General features: G+C 38.2%; 1 protein-coding gene across 15 annotated transcripts in view; it reads right to left on the bottom strand.

Moving 5' to 3' along the window:
• PUM1 (pumilio RNA binding family member 1) overlaps nucleotides 1-23,729 on the bottom strand; it is a 122,038-nt gene that overhangs the window by 48,920 nt on the left and 49,389 nt on the right. For 9 of the 15 annotated variants that reach the window (XM_020882793.2, XM_020882792.2, XM_020882791.2 and 6 more), the window contains 4 exons: nucleotides 20,697-20,805; nucleotides 19,550-19,728; nucleotides 9,518-9,684; nucleotides 7,218-7,488 (listed from right to left, as the gene is read on the bottom strand). The exons of 2 other annotated variants lie outside the window; for them this stretch is intronic. In XM_020882793.2, the coding sequence (XP_020738452.1) occupies nucleotides 7,218-7,488; nucleotides 9,518-9,684; nucleotides 19,550-19,728; nucleotides 20,697-20,805 (726 nt within the window). The remainder of the gene's footprint in view (nucleotides 1-7,217; nucleotides 7,489-9,517; nucleotides 9,685-19,549; nucleotides 19,729-20,696; nucleotides 20,806-23,729) is intronic. 4 more of the 15 variants (XM_020882798.2, XM_020882797.2, XM_070459068.1 and 1 more) reach the window with 2 other exon arrangements.

The raw sequence follows: 23,729 nt of genomic DNA on the forward strand, positions 1-23,729 counted from the left end.
CATATATCCCATGTTTGAGAGTTGATTAATATGTCCATGACTGTGACAGAGAAGGAATTATTTTGAGTGCATTCTACAGTAAACAATTAAACATAAGTAAACTATACATCAACAGCAGACAGATTTGATCATAGCATAAATCACAGCAATTCTGGCACATTCTCTCATGTAAACGGTCCAATATTAACTGGAAATATAGGTTACCCAAAACTGGGTAACTGGCAAGTGATAGGTTCCAGAGGATCCTGAACAACGCATACAAATGCCATCTACTGGGCAAAGTGCTAAACTCTGTCCCTTTCTCACCTCAAAATAAAATGTACTGCCAGGCCTGCCTTCTTGTGAGTTTAAGGCAATGTGCCCAGTGGAGAGCGGATAAGAGCACAGACTCTGGGGCCAGAAAACCTGGACTGGTATCTCAGCTCCACCGCTGACTCTGTGTGTGGGACACTGGGAAGGAAAATCACTTTGTGCTCACTCTCTTCCTCTCTCTAAAGATGGACAATAAAGAACTGTCTAACTCATAAGGTTGTTTGCTAATGATTAAAATCGATACACACAGAAGTCCTCTCTATGTGATACTATTTCTGATGAATGAGGAGAGCACCCCCATACACAGACACAGCCCTTCTGTGGGCCACCTCTTATAGCGCGTCGTGTAGCAAGGCAGTCCGGGAAGGGACAAAGAAAGCAGAAGGCAAGACGTGTGAGTCAGGTGGCGCTGACATACATACACTATCCTCTGTAAAACAGTAACCAGCGGGGAGCTCTCTGTAAGACAGGGAGCCCAGCCTGGTGCTTCGTGACAACCTAGAGGGGTGGAGTGGGGGAACGGGGCTGCTCAACAGGAAGGGGAGATACATATATATAAAATTATGACTGATTTGTGATGATATACGGCAGATACCACAACATTGTATAGTAAAAAAAAAAGACAAATGCTAGTAGCATACACAATAAAACTAACAAAAGGGATAAAAAGGATGAAAGCAGGAGTGGGAAGAAGAATAACAAGCGTGTATCTTTTTACATTGTTTTGATTTTTTGAACCATGTGAATGTTACTACCTACTCAAAAAGTAAATTAATTTTAAAAAGTATATAAAATAGACAAAAAAAAAACTTCTGAGCAGTGTTAAAGTCCTGCTGAGGTTCATGAGCACCACCTGCTTTAGGTCACAAAGAGGAAAGAAAAACTTTTTTTGTTTTTGTTGTTGATAGTAATTTTAAAACATATACCATGCTGAAAAAACTACGAAAGCTTCAGTTAAATCTGAAGCTGAGACAGCTCCACACAGTTTTATGTTTCTAGGACTAGGTCCAAAGCAAAGAGCGAGGAAATAGAAACTGAAACTAAGATGTTTGCATAGCAGGGTTTTAAGATCTTGAGTAAGTCTCTGAGCTTCATGATGTCTTAATTTTCTTATCTATAAAAATGGCTGCCCTACCTGACAAGGCTATTGCCAGAATTCACGGAGAAAAGCCTTTTAAACACTAAGAGTATTACATCAATAGTGGGGCTATAAATTTTAAAGAAAAAATTATATTCTGGAGCTAGTCCTCAGTATATGAAATTTTTGAAAATTTGCTACTGTCTATAATTTGCTATATCCTCTAGATCAAAGTTCATTTTTGACCAGGTTATCTGAACAGTTGCAACAGTTAACATACAGCTACAATGATTTTTAGTGTAACAGGTACATACAAACTATGCTGCCAAACTTTAAAAAAAAATTTCACATTTCTTTAGCAGATGAAGAATCTGATTTCAAAACAAATGACTTCTAAATAAGTGAGGAAAACAAAATACAGCCTTCCGTCAAGCAAATTATTATCTTTAGAAAAAAATCATATTCTAAAATTTCATCAAAGAACAATAAAGGTATGTTTCAAATGACCTAACTGCTAGCTAAAGTCAGCATTTCAACAGTGACTATACACATGATGCTGACAGAATAATCTTCCTCTCATTTATAAACTGAAAAGAAAGCCAAGAATTTTAAATACCTATATTAAAACTACGCAAACTCAGTTTCATAAGAATGACATTTAAATCACTACCACACACGAAAAAGCAATGCATGCCAACTTCCTCTGCCATCTGACTAAGGCTTTTTCAGAGAAGTGCTTCTTTGTTAAAAATTCATGCTTAACAGATTAGTTTCAGTACATCAGTAGGCAATTTTGTAAGGCATGCCACACCATTAGGCTATTTTTACACTAACTGAACCCTAAGATAAAGAACCTCGACAATTAACCAGATTAACCCATCTGATTATCAACTTAATCTTGGCTGTGGTTTCTGTTACACGACTGTAATAGAGTGAAATATATTATATATATATATATATATATATAGTAAATATATTTTCTAAAATATATTTAGATGAACAGAGATAACTTCATGGCTATTTACTATGCAAGCATCATAACACAAAGCAGTATGAACACATTACATATGAACTGTTCACTGTGTTTTCCAGGATTAAAGAGAAGACATGAGGAGAAAGTAAGGAAAGTGGTATCAATGAGCATTTCAAACCACCCTAAATTAAAGGTTCCTAACCCCAGACCCTTGTACCTGAGGCAGGTAAAATTACTATCATGAAATTTAGCAAGTCCTTCAATTATTATTATAGGCAACAAACCACATTAAATTTAGCCACACTTCTGTGATTCAATCACAAATAGAAATCATGTATTTTCATGTTACTTTACAACTGATAGACATCTCACAATCTTGTTTATGCTCACCATCATGGCCAGTACAACTACCTCTATCTCATGCATCATATGAAAAAGAAGCAAACACCCATCATTCAATTTGCTGTTAAATACTGTTATAGCTATTTTTATATAACTGGCTTCTTTTGTAATCATACTTACACCATGCATTTTAAGACAGTATTCTAAGAATTCAGTCTGAGATCTTACCTAACTGCCAAGGGGTTCACGGCACCATAAAAGGAATCCCTGCTATAAATACATCTTAGGTTAAGATGATGGTTCACAGTGATTAGATAAGTAGTTTAGCTATCCAAAACCAAAGTATCCCTAAAGACAGTTAGTCTGTAATGAACTAAATGAAAAATACCTTCCCTGTATTTTCAGGATGCTCTATACTATGTATCTAAATACAGGCTGATGTTAATAGTCTTATGAAACCAACTTACTACTACAAATGAAATTAAATAGGACACAAGGATTTATTTTGTCAATTATCAAACCAGATCCACTCATAAAATCATCAACATACCCTATCAATTATAGCAAATAACTCCAAAACTCCAAACTTTAAAAAAAAAAAAGTTGATGCCCATTTAAGATAGCCATGATAAAAGAGCAAATGTACAGAAAAATACAAGCTACACTAGATGTTTAGTTCAATCCTCACAATCATTAATATTGTCTGTACTCAATGCCTGTGACCTGGACTCAGTAACCAAATGCATCTATTTCTGTTTTCCTTTTATGTGTACCTTCTACTCTTACTAACCTATGATCACACCATTGTCATTTCCATCTCCATAACTCTGTTCTCTTAACTGCAGGAATATCCATTCCATCTCTCATTCAAGTTAGGTCTATACAAACTTGGTCCTCAACGAGCCTTCCCCTGGTCTGATAGGATTCTTGACCAACCAATTTAACATTTAGTCCCTCAAGCGTTCCATAACTGTTTTATATACTGTAACACAGTCTTATGAACATTAGAGTTCATTACGACAAAACCTAAAGTCCCTACAAGGATACAACAGTCAATAGTTAACTAATATGGACAAAAGAATGTCTAAAACTGCTTCTAAGCTAACTCTCTGCACAAAAAAACTAAATCATGATATTTAAGTCATCACTTCTTAAAATGCCTTGTTAATGCCTGTACGACAGCACAGCAAAGTTGGTAAGACTCGAGACACTATCTATGTAACCTCACAAGTCACTTTTTTTCAACCTCAACTACCATCCGGGGTGACTATTTTTATATTATCTATTGAACACATATGTTAATGTCTAATTTTAAGCTCTTAGTTTACTATTTTCTCCACTGAAGTTTTCATTCTTTTCCTGGTATAAATAAGTCTTGCAAAGCACAGCTCAAGATCCATCCATCTCTTTTGTAAGTCCTTCCTTGCTCAAGAAACAGTTTGCTCTCCCTAGGATGCAGGCATAAATAGTCTCATCACTTGTCATCAAGTATTTCCTTACAGTATCTAAAAGACCAAATGAACCACAATAACTAAACTGAGAACCATGGGACTGGGGGAAGTCTGTTCCATTCATGAGAGAGACACCTGACTACAGGTAACAATAAAAAATAAGAACAGAAGGTTATAATTTGCAATCCACAGATCTGTGATCTCCCTCAAGTTATGTACAAAATTGAGTCTCAAAAGAACCATGTATGTTTTTTTGATGAGGACTATGGCTTTTAACCGGATGGCAAAAGAGGGCTGTGACACTGAAAGGCTAAATATTGATTCAGGAAATAAATGTCCTGACTATTAAAAAGGTACCCTTATTTGTCTATGATAAACAATCTAGTGGGCTAGACCTAAAGGACTCACATATTAGAATACATGCAAGACCTCAAAGAGTGGCCTCCAGACCTCTCCCAAGGCTAGCTTTCAATCTTAGTTTGGTGAAGTATATTAAATACAGGGGATGTTGTGAGATAATGTAACAGGGGTGTGGAAAAGGTTCCCTGAAAACTTGGTCCATCAAAGCAAAAGCAGAGGACACAGAGAGATCAAGACCCCATCTTACCCTCTAGGTGATTACAATCTAGCAGAGGACCATCAGACAAGGAGACACCATGACTCTTTCTTAGAGGAAGCACAAGGCACTACAGAGACAGAAATGACTACTTTTTGATTTAGAGATCAAGAAAGGTAACCAAAAAAAAAAAAAAAAAAAAAAAAAACGGAGGGGGGGGGAATATAGTGCTGAACCTTGAAGAATGAGAATTATTTTAATTATTAGAAATGGAAAGAGGAATAAAATCTAATGAAAAGCAAAAGGGTAGAAAGGGATTAGAAGGATAAAGTATAGGAACAAACACCAATTTCCTGTAGAGAAAGGGTTCTTCCATCTTAATAACTACTGGCTTTTATGCAGCAGCCTTTGGGAAGTTAAGGGTCCTGAAGGGTCTTGGGTCAATGATTTCCAGGCATGCCATCAATACACCCAGTATGAGAATGTGTACAGCCATCTACTCAAAATAGCAAGAATTATGAGCCCATGGGACAAAATAACAATAATCACATCCTATGATGATGCTGTAACTGGGTAACAATGACCCTATATTGCAGCAACCAAGACATGCATGGGAAGTCAGAATTCAACAACAGCTTAACTTGCAAAATAACGGCATTCGCTTCCAAAAACTGCTGAAATGTGATCCGTGGTGAAGGCACTCCAGGTTTTATAAATCTGAGCAGGTGGTGTCTTTGATGTAATTGTGTGGACTATTTGTGGGCATGCAAAAGTGTATTTCTGTTCAAGTTCTAATAATTATCCAGCCTCCTCAAAAATTGGTAGAACTATTCCAAAATCTAAGTTCAGTAAATCAAAAGTGAATCCCAACTTTGATTACGAGATAACAATTAAATGACAGAGAATCAGATTGTCATTCATAAGAGGTTGAAGACAAACACTTCTTAAATAACAAGCAGAGTCAGACTGGGTTAGATTGGGAATGGAAGCTAAGAACCAAAAATGGCTGCAAATCTAAGGGTTGCCAGGGGAAGCTCAATGAGACAATAAAGATAGAATTCAGATAAAATTTTTTGAGATAACTAGGTTACAGGAACTTGATTAGAAACGGCCTACACTTAACATACCTCAATTTTGATAGAGAAATTACTACACTAATATTCTAAACTGGACAAGCTGAAGTCTACACAGTAATAGCGTGTCTCTATGTTTGCTGATGTGCCACAAGACATCTTTAAGTCAAATATTTCCTCAGCATCTGAAGTAATTTCTGACTTCACTCAACACTGCTATTTTGAGGATTCATTGTGAAAAAAATGCAAATAAATAAGACAAAAAGCACAGAAAGTCAAATTCCCATGGAAAGGTGAGCATATCTATTGGGATCTACAGGGAGAACAGTGTACACTGTTGGTTCAAACTCTCTAGAAAAAGATTTTGTTAATTACACCTAGTATATCCAACTGATAGGAACAGAGTGCGTGCATATCACATCATCCCTTAAAGGGGTCTGTCTCTGTAAACTTCACATGGTTAACTGTATTATCCAGCTATCTATCAAGCAAAATTCACTTAAAATCAGCCATTTATGACAACTAAAGGGACAGTGTGGCACAATTTGATCTACAAAGGCCATAAGTCAACTTTCCCCATAGATACATAATTTCTAAACTACAAAATGAGATTTTAACTTTTCACACCTAGAAATGTATATGTATGCGCCAGACTAAAATTAAGGAGCATCAGAAACTGGTGGCCCATCAAACTGCTTGAGGCCACAAAGAAGAACGTGTGGAACTTAACGTGAATAGGAAGTTACCTGCCCCCTTTTCATTAATTTGGCTAATTTTCCTTAAAAAAAGAAAAAAAATTAAAAAGAAGAATCTGTAAGCTCTAGAGAGAGCCATACAGTCCCTTCAAAACCAGAGGCACACATAAAATATACACCAAGGACTTATAAATAAAAGAAGAGCCAAATAATTTCACTGCAGATTTTGAGTGATTTGTGTTTTTCCCCAATCACATTCTAACTCTTTTGCAAGGTAGGACATATGTCTGTTATCTGTAGTAACTCACTTAATTAAAAGACAAGACTAATCAGACATCTGGCAGTGAACTCCTGACAGTGGCAGACAACAGAGTTTACTATTTAAAAAACAAAACCCAACAGCATTATAATCACATTAATCTTCGATGCGATTAACATTCAAGAGGATTGTGTTACAGGAGGTACCACCACCACAGCCCCTCCCCAGGCCCTGATAAAAGAGAAGCCAAAGGAATTATACACAGCAGGGTGGTCTCTTGCCAACAAACCTCAGCATGGGAATCATTCTGGAAGGGAAGATGCAAAGGCTTTATAATTTACACTGTTGGGTAAATAAGGACTGGCCATCAAAAGCCTAAAATGATGCCACCCTCCTCCCATCCCCCCATTCTCAGTTACTTGAATAATGTTTCTGCTTGGAGGGAGAGCAGAGAGAGGGACAGAGACACACACAGTACCTGTTGTTGAGAATTGTAGTCAAAAAGTCCCACAGTTGCTGCTGCTGAGTCCACAGGTACCTGCGTGCCTGAATAATCAAACTGAAGAGGCTCCATGCCCACATGTTCCATGGGGTCCAAGGGGACACTCTGGGACTCCATGTTGGAGAAATCCTCCACAGGCTTGGCACCATTGGTGCTGGTCAGCTGGGCTAAACCCTCAGAACCATTCTGGTTTGGACCCAGAAGATCCACTTCATTAGCAGAGTTCTGGCAATTACCAGGGGTACGGCTAAACAGAGAAAGTAAAGGGCATTAAACCTTATTTTAAGTGGGGAGGGACACTACACCAACCTAAGTTTAAGGACAATGTCCTTGACACAGCTTATTACCAACAGTATTTAAAACTATTTTGAAAAAAAGACCAGAGACCCTTTATGGTGCTTATATGTTACACCCTATAAAACGACTCTTCTATTGCTTGCCTTCCCACCACAACCCACCCCTTAAATTTACATTAACTGCTATTAATTTACCATCTCTTTTACCAAGGGGCCCAGATGTGAGGAACACTGGATAGACTGGCGGGGGGAATCACTCTGTGGTATTCATGAAAGCAGGGATCCCAAAATACAGGTAGTAAAACATGCTCCCCAAAAGCAACATCCTACTCTTTAAACAGTCAATAGACAAAGTAGTTTCCAGGGAAAGTTCCACATGGGAGAATAATTCTATTCAAAAATAATTTTTAATAGGCGAAAAATTTTTGTTTGTATTTCCTAGGTACCACTGGCCAACGATAAAACTGACTCTCCTTTTCTTTTCAAAGAAACCAGAATCAAACCATTACAAAACAGTACAAAGTAAATTCACTTTTTAGGATAAGCTCCTGCTAAGGAGTCAACTCTAAGAATTAAAAGTAACATAAGGATGTAATTTATCATCTGAACCAGGACACTCCTAAGAGCAAAAAAGGGCAGTATTAATATCTTGGGACAGAGGTATAAACAAATACTGTCCTGGGCAATCCAGGACACATGATCGATCACCCTATGCAAAAAGACAGCAGAACTATCTAATTCCAGTTCAGATTAATACTGAATAATATTATATTCTAGTCAGGAAAATATAGCCTGTGACTACATTCTTAGCCTAAAAGAAATCCTATAGCTGGTACAAATTAAAGCTCTTGTAGTTCCCTAACACACACACACCCCCTACTACTACCATCTGCCCTGGAGTCAAACACCACAAAACAATGCCACAAGCTGCTTGAGATTCAGGGTGGAGTGGACACCCAAACTCATCTGAAAGACCTGAGGTTAAGTGTTTATTACTCTGTGACTCAAATTTCTTACAAAGACTAATTCTTTACATCCATGAGATGCAAAAATTAGTTTAGGAAGACTAAACAAATTAAACACTGTTCTAAAAGGAATGACCCCCTCACACACACACACACAATATTTTAATTTTGGCTTTGCAGATTATTAGGATAAGGGATGTTGTGTATGTGTGTGTGTTTAGACACACATTAGCTTTACACTAAAATTATTAAAAATTAAACTCTCTACTGGACATCAGTGACTGAGGATAAAAATCCTAGGTCAAAATTTTTTAAAAAATTAAAATTCACATATACCATCATGTAACAAAGGTTAGTTACAAAAATGAAGAATACTTGCCAAATGTGGAAGACAAACATGGTATTATTAATACTGTGCATATTAAAATTACAGGGTAAAACCTGCAAATCAATTATGACCAGAGGTGGAATGAGAGGCCTCCATGGAAGGAATATGATTAAGAACAAGTCACTTAAGCTGTATCTCTGGTTCTTCAAAACGAAGAAAACGATACCTGCCTTCCTCAAAGGGAGCTTATGAGTCTCAAGTGAAATAATACTTAACTGATCAACTATTTTTCACTCTACCTTAATATGCCACAGTAATATGACACACTTCCGTTAGTAAACATGATTTCTCCCAAGATAATGATTTGAGAGAAATCCCAAGGTGCTCATCCCAGGTGATTTTGAAATTTGAGAATCAATGAACTGATCTTTATGAAATCATTCTGCAAATTACAGAGCTCCATACAAATGGAAAGTCTATTGTTTTGGCAAAACATCAGGTATGGGCAGATCTGAGAAAGTTTCACCTTAACAGTTCATACATTTTTTGTGTTATGGCCTACACTAGTCCCAGTTCTTTAAAAAGACACGTAGGGAGGGAAAAAGAAAACTAAAATCAAAATAAAACTGAATCAAAACAAAAACCCATAGCCCCCACTCAAAAATCAGAAGTGTAAAACATACAAACCTAAAATCTTTGACGTCTGCGTCAATCCCATTCTGCACTGGTAAACCATTGGTCTTGTCCATCACATCACCCTCCTCCTTCAAATCTCCTAGCTTATCTCCATCAAACGTACCCTTGTTCTTCTTTTCACCTTTGTCGTTTTCATCACTGTCTGCATCCCTTGGGCCCTGTTTAAAAAATAGCTTCAGCTTCACTAATCATCATTAACTAATAATAGCGGGCAACCACTGTGGACACCAGACTACACTAGATGCTAATTACAACAGGATAGTGTCCATGACCTTTCAAGACATTACAATCTAATTAACAGACAACACAGAGGCAGGAACACTGCAGAAAGTCTTGCCAAATGGGGGAGACAGACAGACATTTATGTTACAGAGTTTAGGACAGTCTTATCATGCCCAGTGTCCCACCACCCCACTTTTTTTCCTTTCTACCCAAAGCCCAACCACAACTTTGTATTTCTTAGTTCCATTTCTCTAATATCTAACTCTCTAGAATAGCATGGCTCCTAATAATCCCCAGGAATTATAGCTAATATTATACTTGGAAAATATTAAGCCTACAAAATGAACTTCCTACTTCCATTGCCTATGTGAACTCCTCTCTTACTTCTGAATATTGAGCTAAGTGTGGTCTTAACATCATTCCAATTCAACTACTCTATACACTTCATGTTGGGATATATGCCCTGCCAATTTGAACCACCACCACCCCAATTCCACCCAATGTCTCACCGCTTACTGAAACAATAAATCACTAATCATCCTTAACTTGAATTTTTAATCCTTCAAAACATGTTAAATCTAACTAAAATTCTTTAACAAAGAGTACTCTAAGTGTTTACCGTTGTCATCCACTCCGTGTCCCATACATACTAAGGATTATATGGGAGCATGTTAAAGCGAATCATTGATACAACCGAGTTTATCTCTGAAGTACTTCAAACTACAAAGACTGAAAGACTGGACCTAAAAGGACTGATGCGGTGCCAAGCACACAGAAGTTCTGTTTTTTAAAGAAATTAAGTCTGTCTCCTCTTACCAACAATCTAAGTTAAGACATGGATTTTCAAAGCAAATGTGTCTTGATTTTCAGAATGAAAAGAAGGTTTGGTATAGTGACTTGACATGGTATATAGCAAGCTTTGCAAAACCTTACCCAAGGGTTAAATAATTTTTGCTTTTGTAAAACTAGAGAGAGGTAATCTTGCCTATTTCCATCACTGACTTCTAATTTAAGAAAGACACAAACAGACCTAGACCAAAAGAAAGCTCCTGGTAAAAGGTAAGATCCAATCAAAAGATGATGAAACTCCTGCTCAGCAATTCCAGTCACCACAACCAAATTTCAATGGGGAGGGTGGGAACCACAAATGGAAGATAAAGCAGCAGACACAGTTGCAAATGGGTAGGCCTGCAAATGCAAAATAAAAAGATGTTCTCCAAGTAGTTCTTAGCCACCCTGACACAGAAAGACCAGACACAGGGACCCTGACAATCTTTTAGACCTTTCAACAACCAATTCAAAGCCCATTTTGCTTTTAAAACCATCCTCTGCTCAAAAGTAACACAGAAAGACTTCATGGCTAATACAAATTAAGGAACATATACCAGAAAGAAGTTAGAAAGGATATACCACTTAGTTTCATGTAGCATCAAGATGGTAAGCTATAGTTTTGGCAGCAAATGAGATGTAACTTTCACATCTTCAAAGTATAACAGTGATACTGGTTCAAAAAGTAAATGAGAGCCAATTAAGCATGACACTGAGATCCCAAGCCAAAGTATGACAGGATTCTAAAGACAGAAAGAGCTTTCAAAATGTCCAGAAATAAAAGCTCCCTCTTCCTGCAAAGGTAAAACTGACGGAAGCTATGTAGTAATTTTCATGTCCCCAGCACTGAATACACTGCAGGACAGAAGTTCAAAAAATAAGATAAAACAAACAAAGAAAAAAGTCCTGCAAAACTGAACTGCTAAAATAAGAAGGATCCTCCCATTCTATTTATCATCAGGTAAGAGTCCAACATGTAGTAATAAACAAGTCCACCTGAATTAGATACCAGTAACATCAATAATTTTTAAAAGTATTTTAAGATCATCCCACCAACACACTTAAATAATCTTCCACAAATCTACAAATCAAGTCACTGGCTCAGGAGCAGCAGGCAGTTCAGCTCCAATTTCTCACAAGGAGTTCAAACAGTCTACAGGAAAACGAATGGGAAGGAAATGCAATAAAGCGGCAGTAGGAAGTTTCACCAAGCAAATAATCTGGGTACAGAAGAGGCTCACTCACCAAATCAACATTTTCATGATCTTTCCTCAGTGACCCTTCACAAGGGCTTGCTGAGAAGCTGCTCCCCCTGTAAGCCAACTGCCCTGACCTGAACACTTAGTCACTGATACTTACTTTCTCAATTATACTGCCAAGGGCTAGATTTTCAAAGATGTCCCTGGAATGGGCTGGTTTTTGTCCATGCTATACAGTCTATTTACATAATAGTTACCTAGTTTTCTACTCCAACTAGGCTATTAATGCCTCAGCAAAACACAGAACAGGTAGGATGACTTCCATACCTGATTTGGACGGGTTATTGGGGATATTTCCATTAGGCAGAAGGTCATGAAGATGAACATTTATGATGTGTAAACTTTTCTGTACAGGGGTCATAAAAAGTTTTAACAAATTCAGTAAATCAACAAAAGCACTAAATTAAAACAGTTGACATGAAGTTTGATTTATGAATGACACCAAGAGCACAAGTGGGAAGCTATCCTGTCAAAGTCTGCTATTAAAAGAGAATATAGAATACAGAGTTGGGGATCATAAAAAAGGTCTCTTAGAACTCTGAGGACCCTAGTGAGAGAGAATAAGGGTATATTTGAGCTGCTCTGTTTTATGGAGTTTTAAAGTTTTTTTTAATGCTTAAAGTAAGGTATTCTTTTAGGAAAATACTAACCCAGATTGTACAGAACCTACAGTCTATCTCAACTGCTAACACTTACTGGACTTTGGACAGGTCATTAAACCCGAGTCTGAGTTGTCTTATCTATAAAACAGGGATCATTTTGTTTAAAACAGAGTAGCTGTAAACATCAATGAAATGATGCATATGTAAAAGTTTATTATAAAGTAAAAAACACTGTATACAAGTATGACACTAGTGAAAACTATGCACTGGGAGAATATTTCTTATGTAACACTGTGATATTAACATTAAAAATGAAGGCTCCCAGTGAGTGGTTTAACTCAAATAAAAGTGTAGAGCCAATCTGGCCCTCCCAGATACACTGTCCTTTTCACAATGCAGTGGCTCTACGGTTGGCAACAAACACCACAATCTTTTAAAAATTTGCAAGTGACTGGGCTTTCTCCCAGAGATTCTAATTTAACTGGTCTGCAGAAGCTCCCACAAGCCTAAGTGTCTCCTTCAATAAGCACCCACAGTTGAGAACCACTATGTGTGTGTGTGTTAAGTCACTTCAGTTGGGGCCAACTCTTTGCGACCCTATGGACTGTAGCCCGCCAGGCTCCTCTGGCGGAGGTTCTACAGGGGTTCTACAGGCAAGAATACTGGAGTGGGTTGCCATGCCCTCCTCCAGGGGATCTTCCCCATCCAGGAATCCAACCCAAGTCTCTTATGTCTCCTGCACTGGCAAGCGGCTTCTTTACCACCAGCGCCACCTGGGTAGCCCAAGAACCACTAAAATGAAGCCCAAATAAGCATCCTAAAGACAGGAGTTACGGTTTTCTTTTCTGTTACTTATTACCCAGTGCAAATTAATACTAAAAAGCCTATTAACTAAATGAAATAAAAAATAAAGATGGATTAATAGCAACCTCCTATTCGAGGCTCTCTTTAGATGAATTTCAATTCAAAACTGTAACCCAAATATAGCCCTCAGAGAGTGCTCAAAATGCAAGAAGCCAAGCCCACTCAAAATCCCTAGAGTGGGGCCAAGGAGTGTTCTTAAGAGATCAGATCACAGATACAGACATTAGAATATGTTCTGTTGCCTCATACCAAAGAACTTAGAGAAGAGCAGAAAACTATGTACTATGCAGATCAGAGTCATTCAGTCAAGCTCACCTTTCTCAAAAGTTTCATCTTTCTCAAAAGGGGAATGAATATATCAGGGAATATTAATTCGGAATGAAGTCAGAGAAATGAGAACTTAATTTTTCCTGTTACTGCAGAGATTTTACCTCAAAGCTCCATGTGGCAGAAGTCACATTCAATGAGATTAGTAATTTTTCTTTTTTCTAAAAGGACTATTTGTATATTTGCTTGATTAAACCAGTCCAAAACCCATAATAACTAAAATAGTGGTTTCCCTGTGTATACTTCTCAACTTTTCACAAAATGCCACCCAAAACCAAAATGTCAACTTTCCTTGAAGTTCAGCAGTTTTAGCTTCACTAGTAATAAAGAAATTTCAAATAATTTAAAAGATGAGTAAAAGCTTGAAATTACTAGTCATGAATTACTTTTAAATTAATGTACTAAATATGATACTATTGTGAGAAACTAAAAAACAGGCCAGTGGAGCATATACTATAGCTAAAAGATGTGAAATTAGAACACTATGAATTCAGTTCCCACCACTTCCCTTCTAAACCTCATTCTCCTCATTGATAAATTTTCACAGGGACAACATCTACTTCAAAGGGCTGTTTCAGGTATTAAACAAGGCAATTTATGACTGTGCAATTCCTTTTAAAAGATTCTTAAAAATATTTTATCCAATTTTGCCCACTACCTTTCTCAGACACAAACAGTCTCACTCACCTCCACTACCCCTAAAGCTTCAAACTTGCTTGATACCTTATGTTTTTCCCCTGGAAAGACTATGGCTTTCATCATTAACCCCTCTGTCCCAGTAACTTTTCTGAAATATCTGTACACAATCAAGCCACCAACTACTGTGTGTGTGTGTGTGGTCAGCTGCTCAGTCAACTCTGACTCTTCACAACCCTAGGGACTGCAGCCCATCAGTCTCCTCTGTCCATGGGATTTCCCAGGTAAGAATACTGGAGTGGGTTGCCATTTCCTCCTCCAAGAGATCTTCCCAACCCAGGGATCAAACCGGTATCTCCTGTGTTGGCAGGCAGATTCTTTAATGTTAAGCCACCAGAGAAGCTTCACCACCTATTATTACATTTCATCAAATCTGAGGCGCCATCAATGTATAAGACATACCATCATCTTAAGTGCTGCTAAAAAGGAAACACTGGCAATTTAAACATATCCAATTTCAAAATGAACAGAAGCTGGGAGGTATGCACTTTAGAAACAGTGGAGCATGGAATATACCATGCACTGTGTATATGATCACCCAATTCCTGGTGTGCAAAAAGATAAGAAAAGTGTTCCCCTCTGTTGTACTACCACCAGATCCAGCAGGAAAAAGAGATGAAAACCATAAAAGGTTTTCTGAAAGTTGCATGGCTTTTTTTTTAAACTTTGACATTGCAACGCAGAGTACAAAGATTTCTTGTTCAAGGGAAGCTCAAGTCTGAAGGGGCTCCATTCTGAGACAAAAGTTTCTGAATTGAAATCTTCCAATAAAACTATATTATCAGTATTTATGACACTTTAATTGTATATAAATCATCTGTGGGTCATATCAAACTGCAGACTTTGATTCAACAGTCTGGAGTTGAATCTGAGAGCTGTCAGTTCTAATAAGCTACCAGATGCCGATACTGGACAAGAACTACGTGGCCCAAGATTTTATAAGACTTACAAAATATTTTCATATATTATACACTACATAACCATATGACTTTCTGCAAATGAAGAAATCAAAATCCAGTTAAGACTCAAGTCCCTGCATTACATTACACGAAGTTTTTAAACAAAATCTACTGAAACAACACTGACTGCCTGAAACAAATACACTGGAAACTAGAAAAGCAAGTTATCAAGTTTTGTAACCTAAGTGAATTGCTATGAGGTGCATGCAACCTCCAGGTCAGAAAGCAGCCAGTTTCTACAAACAAGCAGAAAGGTCTTCCCAATATATTTTTTTTTCTAAAAATTTTTTCACCCAGTGGCCTAAGAACATAGTAAATACATATGACTTTATAACCATCCAAAACCATGCTTTGTTTTATTTTGGGGTGTTTGAGTGGGCAGGTAAGGGAGATGTCTTTATCCAGGAATAAAGGAAATAAATCAAATTTTAAAACCTGACTCTGACTTAACTGGTATTCTGAGTTTTCCTATTATTCTGAAAACTGCTACCCTGAAGTTTGTGATTCATACCTGAAATACTACCAAAAATTTTCAGTGGGTGCTGAGAACAAAACACTGCTGTCGGATTCTTATCATCGGCCTGCAAGCACTCTTATCACAAAAGCCAAAACGACTGAGTACATTTTTACATTCGAAATGAACTTAAGAAAGGCTCAGGAAAGCTAGACAGGGTTAAATACCTTCATTCAAGCTTTAACCATAAAAACAACTTTACTGAAAATGGAAAAACCAATGTAATTACTTTAGTTCTAAACCCCTTTAACTGAACAGTTCATCAGTCTGGCTTATCTGTTGTCAGTTATCTGAGAATAGCCCCTTAGTACTTGATTTGAGGTGTACATTCATTATGCCATTAGGGATGCTGTTTTTAAAAGCTCTTGGGGGTTTAAAATAGGGCATCTCTGAGGCTAACCAGAAGAAATGCTGGCATGACCACCTAAAAAGAAAAACATCTGAATGCTCTAATCCATAAACCACCAATGACTGCTCTTTAGAACAACTATCTACTGAAAGCAGATATTCTGTCTTCTTTGGTCTCTGAACTCAGCGCTCTAAAAGACAAAATAGATTTTTTTCTTAAAAATAAAAAAAAGGCTCACCTCTTCCCAGAAGATGTATACATACCATGACAATCAAAAAGTGATTCAGGTTTCCATGACCAGAGCTTGTGGTCAAATGTCACCTTAACCAACAGGCAGACAGCAAAACCAAGAGAAGCACAAGATCAGCAGGAAACAACCAAAAAGCTGATAAAGCAGGTCACTGATCCCAGGTCTCCATCCACCATAAGATGAGACGCGCCAAAGTGATGGACCGACGTCACCGGTCAGTCTTCCTGTATCACCGTTTAGGTGCAACTCAAGTCAAAATACAGGATAACGTTTCATTACACACAACCTTCCTTCTGAGAAACTGGGATACAGATTTGGAGAATTTTCATTTATCTTTACGCAAACTTCAGAAAACTCAGTGAAACAGGTGCTTTTTAGATAATTCAATTTTCTGACCTCTATCCTGAGGTCTTAACTTACCCTGGTAACAATACTACCAAAAGAGCTAGAAATCACCAATCTCTCAAGACAATAAGGACAGAAGCCACCTTTACAAAATCAAATAAAGATATGGAATAGAAAAGACACAGCTCCATCACAGATTAACTAATGAAATAATTGTTTAAAAAGGAAAAAAAAAAAAATAAATCGGCCCCAGTGTTTTATCTTTCTCCTACGTCTAATTATTTTTCTGCTTCCTACAAACTTCATGGCTTCCCTCATAGCTCAGTTGGTAAAGAATTCACCTGCAGTGCAGGAGACCCTGGTTCGATTCCTGGGTCGAGAAGATCCTCTGGAGAAGGGATAGGCTACCCACTCCAGTATTCTTGGGCTTCCCTTGTGGTTCAGCTGGTAAAGAGTCCGCCTGCAATGCGGGAGACCTGGATTCAATCCCTGGATTAAGAAGATCCCCTGGAGAAGGGAAAAGCTACCCACTCCAGCATTCCGGCCTGGAGAACTCCATGGGCTGTACAGTCCATGGGGTCACGAAGAGCTGAGGACGACTGAGTGACTTTCACTTTCACAGACTTCACAGTAACCCAGGCACATGTTTGGTGGCTAATGCCCAGGACTTAGAAGCTTGTCACACATGACAGAGAATTCATGGCAAGAATCTCAGAGGTTCCAGTTCACCACAGTAATGACTTAGCTATGACTTTTCTCCTATAGTAAATAACTAAAAGTTATAGGCAGAAGTTGTGCTTCCCTGACAGCTCAGTGGTAAAGAATCCACCTGCCAATGCAGGAGACTTGCAGGAGATGTGGGTTCAATCCCTGGGTCGGAAAGACCCCCCTGGAGAAGAAAATGGCAACCCACGCCAGTATTCTTGTCTGGAAAATCCCATGGACAGAGAAGCCTGGCGGGCTACAGTCCATGGGGTTGAAGGAGAGTCAGATACAACTTACCAACTAAACCACAACATAGGCAGAAGTTAGAAGGCAGCACTTCCTCTGAGCAAAGTACACTCAAGATGAGCAAAGTGTGAGAGGTAAGAAAAAGAGGTGAGCTGGGGATAAGTTGAAAGAAGAGAAGTAACACCATTCTTCCCATGAGACAACATGGAAATGATCATTCTGCCTGATCCCATTACTCACATGCAAAGGGTAGATCTTGTTCTTCCCAAAAAGCCTCTTGGGAAGGTTCAAATACAAGCAGTATTTTCCAATCTGACCTATGAGCCACTGAATCTATGTCTCTGGAGGGTCAAAAGACCCAGAAGTTAATCAGGTCAACTTTGGAACAGCTGGTATTCAAGAATCAAGACAAAAGCCCCAGTTTGATCCCTTTCTCTTCCTAAATGTTATAAAACTGAATGATCCTGTTCTGGCTTAATTCCTCAAACCAAACTTCTAGGTGTAGAGCTGGGAGAAATCCAAACCAGCCTCTTAAATAAGCTCATTTCACTCCCCCTGCCCCACTCTTTTTTTTTTTTTTGGTAGAATCAAAAGCTCCAGCCATATGTCAAGTGTCAATGTCCACTGAAGCATTACCTTTGACATGAGTAGAATAAAGCTAACTCCAGGTAGATTCTGGTTACCTTAGATGCCACCTGTTATTTTCCTAAAAACCAAGTCAACAATCATTCATTTAGTGTCCACTAACATATTAAAGAACTGAACTTGACCCTTGAGCAAGCTGCACCAAACATGTACTGCTATTGACACTAAATTATTTTCAAGTGGAACTGGAAAAATAGAACCAAGCCTCAGATATCTAGCAACAGATGTCTAATGATAAAAATACTAACAATAAATGCTATTTAGATAATAGAATGTAAGACAGTTATAAAGGCAGAATTACGAATATGATTTGAGGGAAAGAAGGTCTCTTAAAATGACTGCCAACAGAAGTACTAGCCCAAAAAGACTTCAGGGAGACAGTGCTTTGAAAAGGTACAAAACAAGCTGAGTCAAGAGAAAAGTAAGGAAGATAGAGTTAGGGTGCCTTTTGTGATCTTCCTAGCTATGACTTGGAATATAAAACCAGTCCAAGAACACAAAATGAGGAAGAATCAAACAGAAATGCATCTTAAGACTTTTAGATCTATAAAGTCAATAGTATAAGAAAGAACTAGTCTTCAAAAAGGCTATCAAAGATGCTTGAGGAAGACTACTTAAGACTTAAAAAGGGAAGAGGCTACAGAGATGTTGCTTTGGCTAGAATTTAGCATCAGAGAAGTCAATGGTGATGAATCTGAAAAAATTTGAAACAGTATTAACAGAACTTCTGATTTCCTGATGGACTGGGTATAAGAAGCGAAGTTATTCAAAGAGGGTCAAAGATCATTCCATAATTAAAGCTTAGCTAGCAAAAACAAGAATGAACCCACATTATCTGATCCGTTTTAAGGATCCTCAGGTATTGGCAAATCACTGCTCTCAGATCTATTCCCTATTGACATCCACCTTCAACTTTGTGTTAATCCCTTCTCTTTTGTGTGTTTTCTAGAGGACCGATGAACTGAGACCTAGATTTCAGTTCTTACCTCACATTACTATAAATGAGTCCCCAAAAAACATCATTTCTCTACTTTTAAAAAGTTTAATTATATCTCCTGCTGTGTTTGCTGACATCTAATTGCAATAAAAGTGTTCTTAAAAACTCTGCAATTAGTGCTGTGAATATCTAAGGAAACTAAACAGGCATGTTTTTCTTTAGAGGGAAGGGGAAAGAGAGAGAGAGATAGGAACAAGTTCCTCAAGCCAACTTACAAATCCTCCTTTTCTTAGACAGGAATCGCCCGGGGATGAGCTCAATACATACTCCACCATGCTAACGCCTAGTCCCCCACTCTCCGACCGTGGGGACAGTACAGAATTGACCTCACTGTTCACATGGAAACTCTGACCAGGTCTTCTCTGCACCATGATTGGCTGGGAAACTGAATGATCTACAAAAAAGATACACAAGCATGATACAGTGCAGCCAGAGGCTCAAACAAATTACGAGCGATGTCTCATGGATAAACCAATGACTGGGAATCAGGAAACCTGTCATGGTCAATTGAGCCAAAATGTCCTACTGTGTTTTCCCTAAGTATAATGTTCTACATAAGCTAATGAAACAGAACACACCCTTCATATATCCAGTTCAGCAATACAGTAGTTCACATAACTGGTTTATCTAGCTAAGTGGACAAATTAATGTTTACCCCTTTCAAGTAGCAGAATTCCTTTTTAATGTATTTTATTGGTAATTTCACTAAAAGGAAATGTGATTTTACTGCCCTTTTTAAAATAACAACATAATCTGATCTTTTCTGATGACCACTGTCATCTGAGGTTCCATTCTTACATTGCGCTGTAACACAGCACATTGGCTTTTGAATGTTCTGACTCCTTCCTCCCCATCATCTGTCATTTCTTTCTGCTGTCAGTGTGGCTGCCTCTACAAGTTCTCCCCATCTCTCTCTTCAGGGGAAGTCAGTCAGAAATGCATCCATGCCCAGTGACTTATTTGGCCCCAACCACATTTTTAGATAGATCCCCCATACACAGTACACAGGGGCAACGGGAGGAGAAAGAAACATGAACTTCAAATGGCAGGCATGGATTTTCTAATTCCAAGTATGCTGACAGCAGTACAGAACAAGAAGTTATAGCTGAAATTACAGTCATTTCAACTAAGACCATTCCCCTGTGGCTAGCACTTCAGCAAAAATATTGAAGATTTGATTTTGCATTAATTATGTTTTAATAAATTACATCATATAAGCTCCTTCATGGCAATTATACTACAGGACAGGACACTGCTTGACATGCTTATGTCACTGATGTAAAATTCATGACTTGCCAATTGCTGAGGAAAGGAGCTCTAAGACAGGCATAAATCACAGTACAGATGCTAGATCTAGATTACCTGATGTTCCCCAGGCACTGTCTCGCCATTGATCACCCAGGAATATTCCTTTTGGTCCATCTTTGCTGGATTCATCTGTTTCCCAAAACTTTTTACCTGGCAAGAGCTGCTGCAAATTAAAAATAATAGATGCTTTTAAAGAATTCATAAAGGATGAAAGTACAGCAGTCAACACTTTCTTTTAGACAAGGGTACTGAAGATGCTCACGTGCCCTGAAGGTCTTTAATTACAGTGTTCTGACTCTGCAGACTGTCCTCAGAGCACTACTTTATCTTTGGTAAAAGTCACAAAGAGGCCTAATGCAAGCAGGGCTACAGATCAACCCATCACAATAGAGGCTCAGCTTAAACATCTGGAATTATTCACTTAATCTATGCCAAGATTTTTAAGTGGGGAGGGAGGGGGACTCATATTAGACCTATCAGCTAACTGCTCACTAAGAAGACTCTTACTGAAAAAGAAAAGTACCTAACAACTATTGAAAAGGTTGCTTCTGCCTACATTTACACTAACTGACCCTACAAAGTTACTCACGCTTGGGCATGAACTCTAAGACGCCAGCTATGGAACACCAGAGGCAAAATTTACCTCCTTCATACACAGAGATTCTGTTTAAGCAAAACATTTTCAATACCACAAAGAAAAAATTAAAACAAATAAAAATCAACAAAAAAAAACACTTCCTAACCACAACATTAACCTATTCCAAGATATTGGAAAGACAGATCAGTTATTCCCCCATTACTGGAAGGGAAATTAAAATCTCCTAACCTCAGTTAATCTTAAGAATACTTAGTAATGCCATTAAAGTGACTTCACAAAACACTCCATACTTCCTAGAAATGCAGGCATCACTAGCTTTAAATTAGCTTCCACCAAAGAAATGCAAACCACCCTTCAAGCAAAACACAGTACAGTTCTGCACATGATCAAAGCATTAGTGACCCAAGCTACAAGGTAAATTTTTATCCCATTATTCTTCATCAGCTTTACTCACTAATAAAACCTCCCTCTTATTTATTCTGTTTTCACTTCAGCTGCTACTAGGCAGACAAGAAACTCAGAAGTGTGAGAGAATACTTCATCACTGCTTTTGAGCATAAAAGAACACTCCTGAAGAATTGAATTTCTCAGAGGAAGAGAACAGAAAAGCAGAGAGTACAAAACATTTGCTCTCCTCCTTGATAATTAAGGTTTACCTTTCTATTTATAACCTATTACCCAATGATAAGAAGAAACATCTCAACTCTGCTCTCACTAAAACACATCTCAGCTATCCAATCCAACTTCTGGGTTTCTCAGCATCAATTTATTTGAGTTCTATGGAACTATATGGTAGATATGGGTTACTACCTGAACCAAAGTAGTTTCCCACTTATTTTTCAGGCCCTAACATTGTTTCCTGGTCCAACAAGGTCATGAAAAAAAGACCTATTTTGATCTGACATTTAATTGAACAGATGCACTGGTTTACTTGATGATGAGCAGTTATAAGCAGTCAATTCCTAGTGTGCCTCTAGGTTCATTCTCTCAAAGAAACAAGGACACAGCTGGTCTGTTAACTTGAAGGACAATGAGGACAGGTGGGAGCAAGAGCCCAGACCACAGCTAAGCAATGGAGTCAGGAAGCCCTAGACTAAACAACTCTGGTGTGTCCTAGACAAAATGAAGGACTGCCCTGGGCCTCATTTTCTTTGTACTAATGAAGGAGATATTTTTCAGGATGCTGTGATGACTAGAGATTGTAGATGTGCGCCCAACACAATGTCCACCACAAAGGAGGTTCTCAATAAATGTATTCAGTGGCAATACACCAAGGCAAAACAGCTGTAAACCGCAGAAGGGACAGTGAAAATTAACATGCTCTACTCATGCACAACTCAAGATTCTTGTTTTTAAACTTCTTTTTCTCCTCTTAATTTCAAAAATGCCCTCTCATAAGACTACAAGTAGAAATAGAGTTTCTTTCCCTGTTGGTAGATCTTTCTCCTGTATTTCCTACGGAGTGTGAGCAAACAAGAGTTTGCATCAACTTCTCTGTGCAAAAGAACATCAGCATACGGGACACTTCACCAGTCGGTTAACTTTAGTCTCACATACAGGAAAGAGAGCAAAGGTGATGAAATACATTCATTATACTCTCATCCCTCTCGACACAAATTTGGAAATCTTTACTCAAAACTCAAGCTTCTCTAAGCACCAGCCTCCATGTGCAAACACAGTCTGTCCATAATTTTTCAAACTGCTTACTGAAAGTAGCAGCCTTTGAACTCAAGGCTTCAAAAATGACTTCTAAGACCCTGTCATCTTTCACTGTAGCTTGCCAGGCTGTTACAACATGGAAGGCCAGTAAAAGCAGGTCCACATAAAGTGAGCCGTTTTCAGGTCAACTTTCCTCAAAAGGAAACAATAATACAAGAAACAAGTAGAAAGGTACTAAAAAGCGGACACTGTATTTCAAAGTGGTAATAGATGCAACAAGTCTCAAAGGGATACAGTTGCCCCTTGGTATTCATGCAGGATTGGTTCCAGGAGCTTCCTTGGATACCGAAATTCTCAGATGCTCAAGTCCTTTATATAAAATGATGTAGTACAATGCGCACAATGTGTACATGTTAAAAAATTCAAGACTCCAGTCAGATACTAACAGGAAATGGTGTCTCCCACCATGAACAGTATCTATAAACATAAATCCTGAAGAGGTGCTAGGAGCAGTCCCAAAAGTTAGTAAAACCCCATACAATCTGGCAAAGTAGCCAAGATCAATTAACTATTACTAATAAAAATGGCAGGGAATGAAAAGGAAAGTCTGTAAGAGATAAAGAAAAAGAAAGCAGCAGCAGAAGGTGATAACAAGTCAATTCTCCTAAAGTCTCTGCCTCTAGGTCATCAGTCCCTCATGTAACTCCCCCTCTTCCTTTGACTGTGGGCTGAACCTACTGACTTGCTCCTAAGGAACAATACAAAGCAAAAATGACAGGAGTGTTGCTTTCAAGACTTAGAATACTGACTTCCATCTTGTTTCTGCTCCT

This window comes from Odocoileus virginianus, chromosome 30 (genome assembly GCF_023699985.2).
Source record: "Odocoileus virginianus isolate 20LAN1187 ecotype Illinois chromosome 30, Ovbor_1.2, whole genome shotgun sequence".
Lineage (NCBI taxonomy): Eukaryota > Metazoa > Chordata > Mammalia > Artiodactyla > Cervidae > Odocoileus > Odocoileus virginianus.